Source organism: Amphiura filiformis, chromosome 3 (genome assembly GCF_039555335.1).
Source record: "Amphiura filiformis chromosome 3, Afil_fr2py, whole genome shotgun sequence".
Classification (NCBI taxonomy): Eukaryota; Metazoa; Echinodermata; class Ophiuroidea; order Amphilepidida; family Amphiuridae; genus Amphiura; species Amphiura filiformis.
In genome coordinates this window covers 12,242,439-12,262,873 of record NC_092630.1, presented here as the reverse complement: position 1 = coordinate 12,262,873, position 20,435 = coordinate 12,242,439, and the positions used below count along the sequence as shown (strand labels likewise).

At 37.0% G+C, this 20,435-nt stretch overlaps 1 protein-coding gene across 1 annotated transcript in view; it reads right to left on the bottom strand.

Annotated features, from left to right (window-relative positions):
- The window catches only part of LOC140148049 (uncharacterized), a 46,624-nt gene extending 32,365 nt beyond the window's left edge, over nucleotides 1-14,259 (bottom strand). Inside the window, exon 1 of the mRNA XM_072169887.1 lies at nucleotides 14,020-14,259. Within this exon, the coding sequence (XP_072025988.1) occupies nucleotides 14,020-14,188 (169 nt within the window). The 5' untranslated portion in view covers nucleotides 14,189-14,259. The remainder of the gene's footprint in view (nucleotides 1-14,019) is intronic.
- Nucleotides 14,260-20,435: the final 6,176 nt, after the last annotated feature.

The window sequence follows — 20,435 nt, the reverse complement described above, 5'->3', positions numbered from 1 at the left end:
TGCCCGGATGCGGTGACCATGAGTTCGCGACGATATCAATGAGATATCGCGAGATCAGTGATGACATCCCGATACGCCTCTGCGCACGGTTAATAATTGAGGAAATTGAGTGAAATCATGAGTTGCCAATATTAACCCCCAGGGCGTCAATTCACCTTGTGATTTTACACTTCATTATCTATCAAACTGTGTATCGCGGTGATTACTTATTAATCAGCCTACGTTTATATTATGTATATCGTTTTAGTACATGATATCAACTATATATCTACCAATAATTTCAAACCTGATTTTTGGACATTATTTTGTAATGTCTACCCAGCAAACACAAAACGTTTTTGACATCATTCGCAAAAGGTTATAAAAGGTTGTCAGAAAACGTTTAAATGTCGGGTTATATAAAGGGTACATTAATGGTATAAAACATTTTCATAACATTAAATAACATTTGTTGGTAATTTACTGCACAGCAAACACAAATGTTTTACAGAAAACATTTAAGGTTATATAAAGGGTATAAAAACGTTTTAATAACATCCCAAACACATTTTTGAAAACTTGGTACAAATCATTCAAAACAGAATTTTATTTTGGGGTTGAAAAAATATTTTGTAAAAAATGTTTGCCCAAAATATTTACAATAACGTTACATATAACCCTAACTTTTAAATGTTATTAAAACGTTTTGTAAAAAACATTTTAAGAACATTTTTGTGTTTGCTGGGTGCAAATATTTTAACATAATGTTATTCAAGTGTTGACAAAATATTTGGCCAAAAATGTTTGCCAAAATAGTTTACAATGACATTTCGAAAACATTTTAAAAATATTGTTGTAGTGTGTTTTCATACAAAACGTTTTAAAACAATTTCATGACCTTTATATAACCCGACATTTTAATGTTATTGAAACGTTTTTACCAAACCAAAACCCAAAATATAACTTATTTAAAACGTTTTAACAACATTTTTGTGTTTGCTGGGTACATATGTTCCAGCTTACACCAAATGCATTGTGTTTTTTTAGGACAATAGATAAAGTTTGAATTACAGTCATAATTAAATCCTCCATATTAACACCACAGTTAAGGGATCTAAAATGAGCGTTTATTGCGTTTCGACAGTATTTTTTGTGGGACATGAGAGCACCTCAGACCTATCGAATTGCATTCTGAATACGAAGCATGTCTTTCTGATATCAAATAATTTTCATTTTTGAAAATCACAATATAATACAAATTTTATGACAAATTATAAAAATTTGATATTTTGCAAATTTTTGATATAATACAGTCCTCGAAGTAAATTATATAAATCTAATGACATATCCTTAAAGTGTATGTAGCAGGGAGGAAAAGCCGACGGTCAATTGAAAATGTTGACCTTTCATATTGAAGATATGGATTTTTTCCCAAAAAGACCTAATTTTTTTTTGGTGTTTTGGGGAAAAAAATCCATATCTTCAATACGAAAGGTCAAAATTTTCAATTGATCGTCGGCTTTTCATCCCACCTACATACACTGTAAGTATAAATCATCAGATTTATAAAGTTTACTTCAAGTACTGTTAAATATCAAAAATATCAATTTTAATGATTTGCCATAAAATGTGTATTAAATTGCGAATTTCAAAAAATCAAAATTATTTGATATCAGAATGACATTCTTCGTATTCAGAATGCAATTCGATATGTCTGATGTGCTCTAATGTCCCAAAATAAATACTGTCCAAACGTTCATACCCCAGCCCTTAAGCGGCTAAGATAGGAAATGTGTTTCTCCCATTTCTTACCTTATTAGCTTTGGCTTTAAAGCCATATTATAACATTTGCTGAGGAGAACGCCCTCAACAATTTGTTGAATTCTGGGTTTTACACGATTGTAATGTACTTTAGTCAATAAAGATGGAACCGGCGTTTTATTATTACGATGGAAATATTAGTCGAACAAGTATGCACAGTTCGAAAACGGCGTGCGGGATACACATACACACACACCACGAGGATCGTACCGTATTACAACCGCGGGAGTAACATGCATGGGCGCTAGTAGTAAATTCCAATTTTCTATGCTTTACTTCACTTGTTCGACTCACAATTAAAAGGGGACATATCTGACAGTAAAAGCTAACATTTTATGGAAAATAAATACTAATCTATTTTTACAGAAATGTTATAATATGGCTTTAAATGATCAGAACATTTTCGGCTCATTTTGAAAGTTTTCGTAGTTATTTGCCCTTATTTGCCTTGTGATTTTATATATGCATTTTTCAATAGAGCTCTTTTCTATATACCTATACCTGCGATATTTTGATTACTGTCGGAGGATGTACTTTTGCATTATGCGGATATCTGTCTGTCCGGTCTGTGGTCCATCGTTCGGCTTTAATATGACCATTGGCCTTGTCCTTCTGGTATTTGAAGGTATATGGTTTGATCAATTCTCAAGGTCTAGCTTCCGGAACGAAATTTCACATTTCTGCATGCCTTCTGGGATTGCCGCACGCAATACAGGGTGTTTCAGAAAGATTAATACCGGAGCTAATTTGGCTTCTTTGCTTGTGCAAGTATGAATATCCAAATTGAAAACATTTGAAACCCTGGGATCGAAACTCACTGTGGGGTTCCACCAAAAGCATTTTGTTTTAGGGAATACAGCGATTTTCCCCAAACTACATGATTCTGATTTTTGTACTGATAATAACTGTTACAAACACATGACTAAAAGAAGTTTGTGTTTTTGTGTGACGGACCCTAGCTCAGAGTCTGCTAACATGGCCAACAAACTGCTAAGGGCCCGTGTGCAATAATTATACGGGGTAAAATTTCCAAACGGCGTCCCAAATATTGTATGTCCCCTCTCGACCTACTGCCCCCCTTAGGCCTGCCAAGAGACGTCATTATTTTCCTGCTTATGATATTTAACATTTTGTGGGGATTATTTCCCGCCAAAATATCCCCCACCCCCCAAAAAAATCTCGTAGCTTTAAGCTTTACTCTTGCAGATGACGATATACACAAACCGCATGATTGCATGGATGTAAAAATAAAAAATAAAATGCGAACAAAATTGAGGGCGCAAGTTTTATGAAATCTCATAATGCCCCTTTAAATTTTGAAGCCACATCACCATGATCACATACTGTACGCGTTTTAAGCATGTTAAGGTCTCAGATAGCAACGTTTGCATTTTTTTGTGGCACCTTAGAATGATATTTGTTGCGTCTGATGTGCTCTCAGGTCCCACAAAAACACTGTAAAAGGTGGGTGACCGACCCCTTCAATTTTATAGAAAAAAATAATGATATACGTTAAACCAGGGATCACACCACTCCACGCCATACATAAATTCTCCCAGTCACATTTCCCAAATATGAAATTTTTAAAAAGTAAATTTTAATTTCACTTCTTTTAAAGTTTGGCAGAGGCGGGGTTCGAACTCACGGCCCAGCGCTTTGGCTATCACGTATACCATACGACCAGCGCCTTAGACCGCTCGACCACGAAGGACTTGATAGTGTCATCGTGAAAATTTAAACAAATAATATTAATAAATCGCAACTTCATTACTACATCATATTTTGGAATCTTATCTGCTTAAAACATTAATGTGTATTTATAATAAAGCTACCATTATTTATATTGTTGAATTCTCAAGCGCATAGAGATAATTAATACGAGGGTCCTATGAATAGGTCTACATACACAATACATAAAATCGATTTTGATATCGGCCACGTGCTCTGCAGTGCATGTGCTTTCCCGTAGTGGCGGAAGTTGTATTACGAAGTGCATCCGAACTCCATTTTGAAGCAAATGCTTTTGACAAGGCATTGGATTGTTCCAGTTTGCATTCTAAATCCACATTAGACCCCTAATTTTATTTACGAAATCAAAAGATTAGATTATCATAACAACAAAACGGTGATCTTTTGTCGGGTCTAATGTGAAAATTACATTAAAAAAATACAGTTTTTACAAAATTAATTTTCACTTAATTCCAAAAAAAAAATGGCGTATATAAGATTGAAATAAATTATCTACCTTCTATACTAGATCAATTGTGACGCAAGTTGTTATCAAAAATTGTTGTGATAGATGTACAGTTAATATTCATATATTCCATTACCTATCTGATGGTACAGTTTTTACACAGAAAATATTTATTTGAAAAACCTGCCACTCGGCTTTTTCCGGAAAGGTCACAGGGTCGCCGTGACCTGTGCAATAATTGCAATTAAAAATTTTCTTATTCTAACAGCAAGCGTTTCTAGAATGTATTATGGCGAAATGTGGTGTACCAGGGATGTGAGAGGGAACTTGGGAAATGAGAGTCTCACTTTCCTCACCTCTCTGGTTATATTGACTCGTTCGTGTGTGTTAATGTAGTGACTTAATTTATCTTTCCTTAATTGTTTTATATATTTTTACTTTTCAATGCTCTTTGCTGGGATTTATTTAGTGCGTTTAACATACACAATTGACACCAAACACGTCGATTTTAACGTATTTGAGTGACCTCAAATATTTAACTTTCTATATTGGTATTCAAAAGTATTTAAACTTATTTTGACCTAACAACAACTATAAACTGATATTTAACTTTGCACAATTTCACACTCATACAAATCAACAAAACTACACCCCCACACACACCAACCCCACCCCCCCAAAAAAATCACACATAAAAACAACAACAACAAACAACAACACGGCAGTGTTGAGATATAACGGACAAACTCTCTCAATGTGACCTTAATACATTAGGTTGTGGTTGGTCTTATATGCTGGGTATCCCCAAATGTATTCTCTTTATAAAAATGCAAAAATCTGATATTTATGATTTTTTTTTATTAAATTTTCTGATTTTATAGCGAATCACTGATATAGTGTCTTTTTAAATCACAGATCCGGTTTCTGGTTAAATATAGGACTATAGGCCTACGTACATATGCCTCTGCGGTTAAAAACTAATACACCTTTATTACTTCCTACCAAAACACGGGTAGATAATTTAACGACATCTATAATTCAGGCTATAGGTAGTGGAAGATTCAACCCGAATTTTCTACAGAGGGTAAATTTCAAATAGGGTTTGTTCATGTACTCATTCCATTTGAAATTCATACTCCCCCTGTGGAAGATATTTCCCAAATCATCCACAAGGGGAGTGAGGACTTTAAATGGATTAACCCATTCGTTAATTATGTTTGCATCAAAATATTTATAAAAAAAAGATTTATCTCTGCGCTTTTCTTTGTTCGATTTTCGGAATATCTTTGCCGTGACTATCTTAACTTTCGATGAAAAAAGTCAATTAATTATCAATAGCTGAATTTCAAAAATTAATTATGATCATTTTCAGAAAACGTTTCAATGTCGGGATATAGCCTATAAGGGTTGTTTTACAATCAGGGTACATTTGGGCTGAGCACCATATTGTGCCCTGTTTCAAATATTAGATTAACTTATGATTAAAAGTTACCATGCCTAATTATTGGCCCCTATTAGTTCCACCTACAGCCACAAAGAAACTGTTTGATGAAAATATACATTTCTGTATGATTTTTGGACAAAATAGCCGTCTCATTTGACCTTTGTGAACTTTGCAAATGATATATCACTGCCAGCAATAACATAAAAACATATTTTGACAGTTCAGAAGTAATGTTTGAAACAAGATTGTTCAAAATTGAAAACCATGTAAGATTGCGACTGCTTCATTAATTGTACCATTTCTTCAAATTTATGTTGAAAATTCCGTCAAAAAATGTCCTCTCCGAATACGCGCTCGTTATCCATAGTTAAAATTGACCCAAGACTAAAATTATATTTTCTTGAAAAACACTTATATATATCCTACAAACTCATAATAAACACTTAATCCATTTACAATTAGTTTCCATGTATCACATGTTTGAAAGTTGGACGTCAGGTTTCCGTCAAAATGTGTCCTCTCCGAAAAATTTGGTATACAGAAACATGTGCATCAAAAACATGTTTCTGGCATAACTTGAAACTCTGAACACTTGACGCCTAAAAATTTTACAGATTTCCTATTTGACCCATCGGCTAAGCTTTACTATACCCTACCACATTTGGCCGTCGCCGAAGCTACCCTAGTTTTAGCCCTGCTACACCGACGGCGCGAAACTCGATGATAGGATTACATTGAATGATGTATGGATTAACTCAGTGCAATAAATAAATCACTTAATTCAGCAAATTAAATAAACGAACGAGAGAGATTCAAAGCAACATTGTACTAATTTAATTAATAATGCCACTATATAATGAAGAAGAGGAACATAAGTAAATTTTAAATTTAATTAATATTCATAATTATTGCTTTGCTTCCCATAATCAACCAGGAATCATAAATCTGCATAATGATCGGTTTCCATTCATTAATTATCTTATTTAAAGGAATTATTAATTAACTTAAGAACATTAAATAAAAACATTAACTTTTAACAATACTCAGTCATTAATTACCGTATAATATGTAAATTATGATGCACACGAGGAAGGTTACCGTTGTTGCAGGGCTACAGCGACATCGCCGTTTGATAATTAATGAATTAATTAACAAACAAACAAACAAACAAACTCTATAAATATTCACCCATTAATGCGATGCCTATGAGGAAGGTTATCGTTGTTGCAGGGCTACAGCGACAACGCCGTGTGAACTTTGAACTACAATTTCTCAACAACCCTACAATCGATTTCCATGATTTTTGTACCAAATTTCTTCTTTTTAAAAGACCTTGCTATGTATAGGCCTAAATGATAAAAATTATCATGATTATATACGTCGTTCATAAAATGCCCCTACCACTCACAAGCTTTACTTTACATTGACCGCATTTCATACAAATCTGAATAAAGATGGAAGATAACAGTTCTGTTTCATTCAAAATGTTTTGTTGATGCTTATTTTTTCACCTAATTAGTCGGGACTGTATGACCATTTTCTTATTAATTAATCACTTTTCAGTGGTCACGGTCCTGTTTTTATTTATAACAACTAACAACTACAAAGTATGAAATCACATAAACCAGTGTATACGTCGTTCATAAAAGGCCCCAACCAGTGATAACCAGGTGCAAAAGTTCTGTTGCTGTTTCTTCTTAATTAACTTTTTCAGTGGTCACGGTCCTGTTTTTTGTATAATATCTGAAAATTATGAAATCACATAAACCAGTGTATACATCGTTCATAAAATGCCCCAACCAGTGACAACCAGGTGCAAACTAAATGTGCATTATGTGCTTACCAATGACAACTTAACTTAACATTTCCTCTTGTCAACAAACAAGCAACTCCCCATTTCACATGTGCATCATATGTATATCGCCCAAGCATAATCATCTACTTGTATCAATATGCAAATATATGATTCAATACGTGCATGTTGAACAATAGGGATTAGTTTTTTAACGGCTTTTAAGTCGGGCCTGGGCGGGCGAAACGTAAATAAACATGTGTTGCTTAATCCTAAAACCAAGCTGGTCATTTATTTGTATTCTTTAAATAATGAAATAATAAAAAATCACATTCGCGGCGTCGCTGTAGCACGGCAACAGCGGTACCTTCACCCAATGGCAAGGTATAGGTTAGCGGCGTCGCTGTAGCACGGCAACAGCGATACCTTCCTCCTCTTCATTACATTTATTTGATCAAGTCATTACAAAATGCGCCAAAATTATAATTTTGCGCCGTCGCTGTAGCACAGCAACAACGATAGCTTCGCGCCGTCGGTGTAGCCCAGTAAAAAGGTATAGCTTCGCGCCGTCGCTGTAGCACGGCAACAGCGATACCTTCGCGCCGTCGGTGTAGCCCAGTAAAAGGTATAGCTTCGCGCCGTCGCTGTAGCACGGCAACAGCGATACCTTCCTCCCCTACATTGATTTGGTGACATGACCAAATAAGGTATACCTCAGTGCCGTCGGTGTCACCATACGGAAATAGGTATACTTTCGCGCCGTCGGTTTAGCCCCTCAAAAATGTCTAGCTTCGCGCCGTCGCTGTATCATGGCAACAACGGCACCTTCGCGCCGTCGGTGTAGCCCAGTAAAAGATATAGCCTTGCGCCGTCGCTGTAGCACGGCAACAGCGATACCTTCCCGCCGACGGTGTAGCCTAGTAAAAAGGTATAGCTTCGCGCCGTCGCTGTAGCACGGCAACAGCGATACCTACCTCCCCTACATTCATTTGGTGACATGACCAAATAAGGTATATCTCAGTGCCGTCGGTGTTCCGTTAGCATACGGAAATAGATATACCTTCGCGCCCTCGATTTAGCCCCTCGAAAAGTCTAGCTTTGCGCCGTCGCTGTAGCACGGCAACAACGATACCTTCGCGCCGTCGGTGTAGCCCATTGAAAGGTATAGCTTCGCGCCATCGCTGTAGCACGGCAACAGCGATACCTTCGCGCCGTCGGTGTAGTCCTGTAAAAAGGTCTAGCTTTGCGCCGTCGCTGTAGCACGGCAACAACGATACCTTCCTCCACCACACTCATCTGCTAATATGACAACTTTAACAATTAGGCCCACTTAAGATGCACCTTTGCACCGTCGGTGTAGCCTTACGGAAACAGGTATACCTTACCGCCGTCGGTGTAGGCCCCTCATAAAAGGTCTAGCTTCGCGCCGTCGCTGTAGCACGGCAACAGCGATACCTTTGCGGCGTCGCTGTAGCACAGCAACAACGATACCTTCATTCACCATCACATCATTATTCATCATTATACTTAACGTATTTACTCCATGAAATAAATGCTACTCATTCTTAATCAAACCACTCATTAACAATTAACATTCCTCTTATCAATATAACTTTTAGTTTAATCACTATTAACAATCATTGTTAATTACTTACAACAACCCTCTTATCCCTCACACTCATTATTATTATGTCATAATTATTAATTAACTACCATCGCTCTCTAATCCATCATAATAATTAGAATTATATAATCATTCATAACCAATTACAATCGGCCCCTTATACGTCACACTAATTATAATTATATCATGCTTATTAACATCATCTTTTGATGCGGTCATCATTATTACTTCAGTACATTACAATCTATTACGCATAATTAATACTTCTAAGCCATTATATAATGCAATACAGGGTGGGCCATTAAAAAGTTCACACTTTTTTGATGGCTTATTTCTCAAAAGTGCAAACACATATTGAAATAAGTTGAACATATTTGTAAACCTCTATGTCTGGACTGTCATTGCTGAAAAGGGCATTAAGGGTGCATGCCACTAAATCCGCGTGTGAAGCGGTTTCCGGTAAAAGTTTATCACGACTATAGTCCCAACTTTGCATAAAAAATGTGCAAAATCGGTACAATATTAACAATTTTAGTGTTGCAAATCGTGTTTTGCTAGAACTTGTGAATGTGATCTCTACTAATTTGAACAGAAAACGCGAAAATTTGAGTGATGTTTACGATGATGAGCGCATGAACACACGAGGTCAAAACGCGGTTAGCAGTCGGACGTAAACACGGGAAAATCAGGTCTTTTTATATAGCGCTATTTTTCAAAAAGTAGACCTAAAATATGGTGTCATTTTCAGATATGTTATGCAGAATTTTGTTCTGATTAAGATGATATCAAATATATATTTCAAAGTAAGACGTAACTCGACTTATAGCCTAAAACGTGACCCCTATTTTGCACGTAAAGTCTATGGAAAGCTATTTTGTGGCATGTACCCTTTAAGGAGCAATTCCATGCGTTTTCCGCGCGTCTTTATCTATTTAAAATGCACGCGAAGAAAAGAGGAGGGACATCAACAAGCGCGTTCATGGACGCCGCCAGGTTTTTCGCTGTATGTGCATTTGCCGCGAATAGGCCTGCTTTTATTTCCAATTTAATAAAAGTTCCGATTTTGGTAGAAGTTTGAAACCTTTTGATATGAATAAAGAAGAGTTTCAAAATATTGAAAACATTGTTTATTGGTGTTTAAATTACAAAGAAGTTTTTCAATTTCATTGTTATTTTTTAACCAATTTTTTTGTCATTTAAACTCAAGTTTTGGCCTTCAATTTTAATAAAATTACATAAAATATTAGATTTAAGATATTTAAGTTTCTAGTTTGCTTTATTTATACCACTGTCCAGTATTTTAAATTGTTATAACATTCAAAGTTTAATTTATATTAATATTTAATTTCAAATAGCCATTCATTACATTTGCTTTTTGGACAAAACGGGTTAAAAGTGACGCTGAAGGGGGGTAGGCCTACTTGATTGACATTTCTTGTCTTTTAAATATTCTGCAGGTACTGAGAATGTTTTAATTTTGAAGTTATGCACTTGTAAAAGATGTTTAAAGAACGTTTACTCTTAACATCAATTAATATCTTCATGAAAATAGCAAATCAGCAACCATTGTGCATTCATGTGCATCAAAATAACGAAAAATGGCAATTGTCGGCTATCATGCTTGTGCTTGAAATCAACATCCTGTCTAAAGTATGAAAGAAAATAACCCAAAATTTCTTACAATTAATTCAAAATGTAGTGAAAAAGATAACAAAATCATTTTCAAGGCCTAAAAACGATGTTTTAGCCTCTTCAAGGGTGCATGCCACTAAATCCGCGTGTGAAGCGGTTTCCGGTAAAAGTTTATCACGACTATAGTCCCAACTTTGCATAAAAATGTGCAAAATCGGTACAATATTAACAATTTTAGTGTTGCAAATCGTGTTTTGCTAGAACTTGTGAATGTGATCTCTACTAATTTGAACAGAAAACGCGAAAATTTGAGTGATGTTTACGATGATGAGCGCATGAACACACGAGGTCAAAACGCGGTTAGCAGTCGGACGTAAACACGGGAAAATCGGGTCTTTTTATATAGCGCTATTTTTCTCAAAAAGTAGACCTAAAATATGGTGTCATTTTCAGATATGTTATGCAGAATTTTGTTCTGATTAAGATGATATCAAATATATATTTCAAAGTAAGACGTAACTCGACTTATAGCCTAAAACGTGACCCCTATTTTGCACGTAAAGTCTATGGAAAGCTATTTTGTGGCATGTACCCTTAACATCCATGGTCTAATTACAAAATGGCGGCCATTTGAAGCAAGGGGGTCAAAAACCACTTTGCACACACGTAAGTCAAATGGAGCGGATGATCACGCGATATAATGGTGGTCGCTGGTTCACACCACAATGGATTAGGAACAAAGGAAGAAAAATAACAGTACGCATGAAAGTTCTGTCAATATTTCTCTTGTAAATTAACCATATTTAAATAAATATTTCTTTTTCAAACAGAATATGTAGCCTTCCAGTTGAACAGAATATGTAACAGTAGCTTTAAATAATCTGCGCAGTTAACGTTTGTTTGCAGTCGCATTCTAGATAATGTGCATAATTTTATACCCGAGTATTCATGATGGTTACTGCACTATAACATAAATCTTATATAGAGATATAACAAGATAAATTTATAAATAGGTGTCAGGAATGTCTCTTCTTCTCTTCGGAAATTATTTCTTCATATAGACACATATGTAAACCGTAGCAGTGCTTCAATGGAAACGAGTTATTTGTCTCAAATTGTCATGAAATTAAAAATATTGCACTAGAAAAGTAAGAATACAAGTAAAATCATATTTGACTCTGATAAAATAGTTCTGTTCTTCATTACTGCTTATCATGGTTCCATAAAGTCACGTATTTATGGATGCCACAGTAAAAATGCTTCTGTCTTTAAAGTGTTCTTATCGTCCTTCAACGTGGCCTCCTTGCTCGCGAATACAAAGCATCGCACGATCGTACATATGGTGAACTGCTCTTGAAGTAACCCTGGTGCGTCGGATCCTTGTGAACGCATCTGTAATACGTCTCCTCAGCTCCCGCAAATTCCTTGGCGGACCTTCGGCATACACAGACGCCTTGACATCACCCCAAAGCCAGAAGTCCAAAGGTGTCAGATCAGGACTCCTCGGAGGCCACTCCACATGATGTCCAAGGCCGACAACACGATGCAGAAACAACTCCTGCAATCTGTCTCTAACAGCGATAAGACGGTGGGCTGGCGCTCCGTCTTGAAAGAACCACGCCCTGCGGATGGCCCCGTTCGCTTGCTGTCCAAATATTTGGACCAGTTGAGGCTCTAGTTGATCATTGATTATGTCGAGGTAAACGTTTCCATTTATGTTCTGGTCAACGAATATCGGGACATGCATTCAGGACAGAGCGCACCTTTCCGGTTCTTGAAATTTCCTCCACGATGAAAATTCGTTCCTCCTTTGTAAACTGCCGCATTTTGAACAGCAAGAATCACCTCAAAGTACTTACACGGGTATCTCTAACATGAATGACAAGAACGCACGCAAGGCATTTTAAATTTGAAGTTCCTCCAAAACTAGTGTATTTGTTATGTAAATGAGCATGTCCAATCAGCCTTTTGTGTCAATTTCACAGGTGAATGATTTTCAAACAGTAAACAACTCATACACGCATGAGTCCGATGACCCCGGCAATGACACTCAAGTAAATGCATATAGAGTCATCAAACTTTTTAAAACTTGCTTAAGCCTAAAAACTTAATATGCATGATCATTGTCTATAGTCTTACATGTGTGCAAAGTGGTTTTGACTTCTCTGCTTTAAATGGTCGCCATTTTGTAATTAGACCATGGATGTTAATGCCCTTTTCAGCAATGACAGTCCAGACATAGAGGTTTACAAATATGTTCAACTTATTTCAATATGTGTTTTCATTTCTGAGAAATAAGCCATCGAAAAAGTGTGAACTTTTTAATGGCCCACCCTGTATAGTTATTTCATTATGTTTAAATTAAATTCAAATGACATTATTACTATCTAGAAGTAACCACAATAATTTAATCATACTAACACTTAAATACCTTGATGAATGCAAACTTCATTAAGTCAAACGCCGACAAACTTTATTAAAAACCTGACTCATATACCTCTTACTTAATGTAAATCTATCCCATTAATAAGTAATTCGCGCCGACGTCGGTGTAGTTTTACAAAAAAAGGTGCAGCTTCGCGGCGCCGTCGATGTGGTAGGGTATTCTAAAGGTACTCCGACCCATCTACAACACAAAAACAAATAAAATGAGGAAAAACTAGACACTTCATTTTTCACCCCCAGTGAGACAATCTGTGTACCCTGATTGTAAAACAACCCATAAAGGGTATATAGGAGTATACTGTATAAAACGTTCAAACACATTTTTAAAACATTGAAGCGAATGTGAAACATTCTATCATATATAATAGCATTTAAATGTTGACAAAATATTTTGTAAAAACCTATGAATCAGCATGAAAAATGCATTGCAATCCTGTACTAGAATATTAAAGTTTCGCCAAAACCGTGCGAAACACAAATTAATTGTGAAACGGTTTCAGTGGATTTAGTGGTTCCGCACAATAGTAGGCCTACATAGTACAGTTTTATTATTGACAAATCTATAAACAATGACATTTGCTGATGCATGGTAATAAATTGGTAACAAAAAGTTTGGGTCATGCCAAATCTTGTATTGAATGTATACAAAAAATAAAGTACCGTGGCCAGGAATGACAATGACCATGTTGACGTTTCTATTCAACTGTGGAGCACAGCATTGAAGCAGAAATATATCTTGATAGCAATGATGTATTGCTTTCGGTATGTTTAAATGTTGTCAGTATATAATACCTCCTCTTGCCATTACTCCGGGCCATTACTCCAAAGATCGGGTTTGCACTTTTTGTGATCAGAATGCTGTCAAGAGCGAATCGTATCCAATGATATACTTCACCGGTTTGAGACCAACATTTAACGAGCTTATTACCACACATTACTTTTGGACACAAACAAGATATGAAAATTATGTTGTTCACCATTTTTATAATAATGTATTTTGACTATTAATATTGTCTATCGTATGATTTGTGTCAGAGGCCAATCATGACAATTAACTTTGAATTGAATTGAATTGATCGATTGCTTACCTGGTGGGGTTAAAACCCGTGTTATTATCGGCACAAGAGTACTAGAAGTACCAGCTCCATCACGGGGACCTTCAGTGACAGCAGCTAATGTTGAATGTTGTACAAAATACAGACAATTTGTCACCGTCAATATGACAAGGTACATGTTCAAAGACTTAGGCCTATACATTTCGCACCACCACCAGCTATTTTGCTTCTGCTGTTGTTAAAGTTACACACATTAAAAAAATTGTAATGATTTACGGTATAGATGCTCAGCCTTTCATCCTGTAAACTATGCACGAGTTAATAAATACTACCACTCTCGCTTTTGCTTCGAGTGTGTGAGTGTGAACGTATCCTGGGTGATCTGACCGACACCAGCTTGACCACTTCCGTACAGTAGTGATGTCACTTGATAAATTCGAGATTACACTTGACCTTAATGGATCATTGAACATTACACATGATTAAAAAAGAGAAACAAACTTTAATACTATTTTTCACACCAGTTGGGAGGCCGGTCGAGTGCAGATCCGCTGAAACACGTTTTTCAATACGGAAAAAATGCTAACCTCATCGTGACATCATCCAAGCAGCAAAGTTCATTTCCCATTGAAAAAGCGTTATCCGACGGATCTGCAGTCGATCATTATGGAGTTGGATTCATGGAAAAAAGGGCCAAGGTGGATTTTATCCTCACAATAGTTTTAATTTAATTATACTTTATATATTATATTATATTATATTATATTATATTATATTATATTATATTATATTATATTATATTATATTATATTCGATTTATGTAACACATAAATTATAATAAAACATAAATTTATAATATATTAAAATTATGAAGCACATATGATAAAATTGAAAAGGTGCGAAACAAAATGTCACTTTTTAATAGTAAACATCCTTGCAGTGTGTTTAAAGACGATTGAGTAATAAGATGAAGTCCTAATTCATTCAACAAATGCATAATATAACTACAGACTCTCGTGTCAATTATAAACATTATACAGTTGTCTTCCAAGCTGACTTCAAGTGAAAAATCATTGAAATCACGGACTACCCCATCCTTGACCGAGCTGGGTATCGTCTACCATCTAGATGCCCGAACTAATGTATATCTCAGAATGCTTTCAGTTTAAGTCATGTATAGTGCACACCCCCACCGCACCGCTAGGGGTGATGGGACCAGCAACACCCCCCTCTTCAGTATTTCTCGCTATAAGTATATTAAAGAAGCCTCGAATGCACGGATCAAAACGGAATCGACCCATGAAAATGGACCTGACTTTACTAGAAAAGCTACTGGAAAGCTTCTTTGATGCTACTGTGAATGATGGTGCTGACTGCATAACTATACCAGGATACTCCCTCAGCTGCCGTAGAGACAGACCGTCATCCAACAAAGGAGGGATCGTTATCTATTGCCTGGAGGGTATCGCCATATTTCATGACAGTGCTCTTGATCCAGAGGAGTAGCTATACCAGTGTTGAAGGATGAGCGTCAAGGATGGGCGTGTTGAAGGATGGGCGTCAAGTCTACCCTACATCAAAAGACAAAGCTGAAAACTCATGGCAAAAGGAGTACCCGGCAAGCTGCTCATCTGGATTAGGAGCTACCTAACAGATCGTTCCATCAAAGTTGTCTTATCTGGCCAGTCATCAAGTACATCCATCAATGCATCAGTTTCCCAGGGGTCAATATTGGGCCCATGTTTGTTCTCTGTCTTCATTGATGATCTGGGTAATGAGTGTGAAAACCAACTCTACCACTACGCAGATGATTCCACCTTGTTCTATGAGATTACGTCTAGAGGCAACTCTGAAGCCGTTACTGCTAGCCTGAACAGAGACCTGGCGAAATTGAGGATCTGGGCAGACAATTGGAAGGTGACCTTCGAGCATTCGAAATATAAGACAATGACAATATCAAGGAAGAGGAAACCGACCAAGCTAGATCTTCTGTTTGGCACCATTAAACTGGCTGAGAAGGAGGAGCTGGAGATCCTGGGAGTTACAGTCGACAGCAAGCTGAGCTGGACAAAGCAAATTTCTAACGTCTCATCCAGAGCAGGACAGAAGCTGTGCGCTCAGGGGAGAGTTGCAAATAAACTTGATGGCAGAGGTAGAGCACCCGTTTACAAAGCTCAAATTCGCAGTGTGATGGAATAAGCCTCACTGTCTTGGATGAATGCCAGCGCCACCACTCTAGGATTACTAGACTCGATCCAGAGGAAGTACAGAGCTGAACATTACATCTCTCGATCAAAGTCGTCAAGTCACGGGCTGCAGCAACAGTCCTCTACAAAATGCACACCCGTTTGTGCCCACTAGATCTGAAGTCACTGCTACCAAAGCCATTTGTAGTCAGGAGAGCTACACGCTCCAGCTTGTCCATGTCTTGCCATGCGCTCGCAGTACCAGTTTCTACAACCTTATCTACTTGCAGGACCTTCATTCACACTGCAGTTCACGTTTGGAATAACCTCACAGATATAGCCGGTAGAGTAGTCGCCATCCTTCAAGAGAAGAGTGCATAAGCATCATTTCATGTGTCTGATGCTTTACTGTATCTCCACCACTGTTGTTGTTTCTAAGCTGCTGTGGACCACTGATTGGCCCATGTGGTTGTCTTTTATAGTGCCTTTGTGCCTATATAAGTTCTTGACCTGTGTCACTCCTCATGGGCTATTGTTCACTCTAGCATTTTATATATTAAAAAAATAATAAAGAAATATATATATATATAATTACCAATTACGGGGGAGGAAGTGAAGATTCTGGGCCACCACTTTTGGATACCTGAGCGCGCCACCACTTGAGCTGTGTTTTAACATTCGCCAATAAAAGTTGGAACAAATAAGTTTAATTGTTTTGTTTACATTGTTTTCTTATTGTTCAAGTAGTTTGTAATCTATGAAAGCCTAACTAACTCGAACTCAAAACTCGAAAATCCTAACTCAAAACTATAAGTCATATAGACGTGAGAAATACACTCTGAATTTCAAGGGTTTAAAATAAATCCTAAGGGAATGTGATTAGGGACCAATCATGTATTATGATTTGAAATTACCTGGTACTCTAGGTCGGTAAACATGAATAAGATTTAATCTTTCCCTGAAGTCCTTTCAGAGGGCTGAGCTTTACGGGACTCAGTCTAGCGAGTGCCATCTTCAGAGCGAAGATGGCTCTCGCTAGAGTTCCGAAAGCTCATTCCTCTGATAAGGACTTTAGGGAAAGATTACATTTTACTCAATCATGTATTAGATTTAACATTAAATCTTACAAATTTAAAATCAAATCTTTTAGATTAAAAATTCAAATCTTTTAGATTAAAAATTCAAATCTACAAGATTAATTTTAAAATCTAAAATTGATTGGTCCCTAATTATTACAGTTAAAGATTTTGCATCAGTTATTTTTCGGGTATAGACGAATCCAACGAGCCAAGTCATGGTCAGGATTTGGTCGGCCATCTTTGGGTAGCCACTAGCACCAACCTGGTGTTTTGAGCGCCCAGTGTGCGAATAAAAGCCGCCTAACACATAGAGAAGATGCAAGGACGAGGAGGGTTAATTGAATAATATATACAATAGAGATAATTCCGCAGGTAATCCCGTCGCATCTATTCATACATAGTCCTTTTGTTCGCAAGTACATCCATTTGTAGCGTTTGATATGGTGTAGTTAATCCGATTATTATGTCACTACAACAGCGAATAGACCATGTAGAAGCTGTGTGTTTTGCCGAAGGGAACTATAGGGCCTATTGTGTTGTAAACTTTAATCATTCTTTTGTTTACCTGTGTTTTCGCGGAAGGTGTAAAACGGGTGATGGAATGCAGTTTAAAATTTCCGTCAAGGCCGAATCATTTCACATTTTAGGTGCATTGTAGCCGACGGGTACCCAACTAAAGGCTGCTAGTCAGGTGTGTGAATGCGTGGATTTGGATTCGTCTATAGTGAAATATCTAAACATTGTGCTTTGGACCTCGGAATATCCCTCGGGACTGCGCCCCTCGGTGGTAAAGCACAATGTTTAGATATTTCACAATACCCTCGAAACAATTAGTCATTAACCTTTAAATACATAACAGGTAATTTTGCAGCCAATGAGAATGTCAATGTGGAAAACTATATAATTGTTCTTAAATTGACGTATTTTAGTTCATAAACTATTGCTCACTATAGATTTTCGCGTTCACTGAAGTTCGACTTCTAGAGGCTTTCATAGCAGTATGGTTGTGAATAGATAATCATCTATAATCCTATAAACGTTGAAGGTGCAACTGCAAAAAATGATGTTTGTGATCGTATCATTGCTAATCCACAAATCAATTCTTCAATTACCATTGACCACAGCGCGGCGTAGACAAGCTCCATCACTCGTCTACATACAGTGCGTGTGTACTTGTGTTATGCTTCGTAGTTGACGAATGAGGGCAGCAGTCCAGGTGCGACGTGTGCTGGTGGGCTCAGAATTTTTTAGAGACCGTTCACAAGCACTTGTAAAACGGGGGGGGCTGATGCAAAATTGGGGACCCTTAAAATCTGTATCCCTCTGAAGGGGAGGGCCTTTAAAATCACCTTAAATTTGACCGTAGAACACGAGTTTACACTATTTGCTATGGGGTTGACGTACATTTTTCATGGCTAAAAGGGGCCCCGAACACCCGATTATATATTTTTGAAAACGATTATTTGCCCTTTTTCAAAAATGTCTTGACAAAATATTGTAAATTTAGAGAAAATCTACCAAAATGTCTTTACAAATCTGTCATTTTATAAAGAATTTACCAAACATGTCGCGACAAAATGTGTGATTTTAATGTATTTTGATGTCTGAAAGGTAGCCAATTGGCTGCCTTTTTTCTTACATCTTACAATATCAAAAGGGTAGCCAATTGGCTACCTTTTTCATGTCTGAAAGGTTGCCTTTTTTCTTACATCTGAAAAGGTAGCCAATTGGCTACCCTTTTGATATTTGAAAGTAACCAATTGTCTGTCCAATTGGCTACTTTTTGGGAGCAAAGGCAAAAGGTAGCCAATTGGCTACCTTTCAGATACCAAAATACATTGAAATCACATATTATCAAGACATGTTTATAAAGTTTTCTATAAACTGATAATTTTATCAAGACATTTTTGAAAAAGGATAAATAATCGTTTTCTAAAATATATAATCCCTGAAAATAATCTGAGGTACGTCCGAAAGAAAATGTGAATTTTTCATTTTGTTTCAAGCCTCCCTCTTAACAAGTGTTTGTGAATGGTCCCTTAACTGACAGTTTGGTGCTTTTGGAGATAATTGTACTTTTTTATCCCTCTGAAGGGGGGGGGGGGCTTTAAAAAATCCACAAATCAATTCTTCAATTACCTTTGACCACGGCGTGGCGTACTAGCTCCATCACTCGTCTACACTGTTTGTGTACTTGTGTTATGCTTCGTAGTTGACGAATGAGGGCAGCAGTCTAGGTGCGACGTGGGCTGGTTGGCTCAGATTTTTTTAGGGACCGTTCACAAGCACTTGTAAAACGGGGGGGGGGGGGGCTGATGTAAAAAGTGAGGGCCCTTAAAATTTTTATCCTTCTGATTTTTATCCTCCTTTAAAAAATCACCTTAATATTTTACCGTAGAACACGAGTTTAAACTATTTTCTATGGGGTTGACGTACATTTTGAATGGCCAAATGGGGTTCTGAAAATATTAACCGAAAGGCCGGGGGGGTGCATCAAGTACCTACCCCTTAACATACAGTTTGGTGCGTTTGGAGATAATTGTACTTTTTAAATTGTTATTTTATTTTCAAGTTTTAAAATGATATATATCTCGGCATGTTTTATAAAAAAATATTAGCTTGTTCAAAAACCCCGCTGCAGGTCAAATTTCTTGTATTTTCTTTTTTGTTAATTTAAAAGGACTAGGTCTATATTTCAAAAACACCAAAATTGGCACTGATTCTTAAAATAAGTTGACTATTGTGTGACAAAATTGGTCTAACTTTTTGTTATTAATTTTGTTTCTCTGGGTTGCCATTTTGAATATTATTTAACATCCTTTCAAAGATTTGTGATTAATGATATTGTTAAACGCTCTAACATGAAAATATATGTAGCTTGGAAAACTACAGCAATGTTCACGGCCCATTTTACCGGTTGGAAAACCCCGGGTAAGTTTACAACCCAATCCCGGCTCTCACCCGGGTAAAGTCCCCGCCCAAATTCCCGGGGTTTTGGCCGACGTCAATTCTTATACCAGTCCCGGCCAACACCCGGCTCCCGCGGGACAAGTATTGAGTCAACTCCCGGGTCACATGATGTCAAGTCACGGACATCTCCGGATACCCAGGGGCCGGGGTTGCAATTGACAGGTGCATTATATTAATGTTTCTCGCATTGTCTTACCGCCTGCTAGGGTCAAGC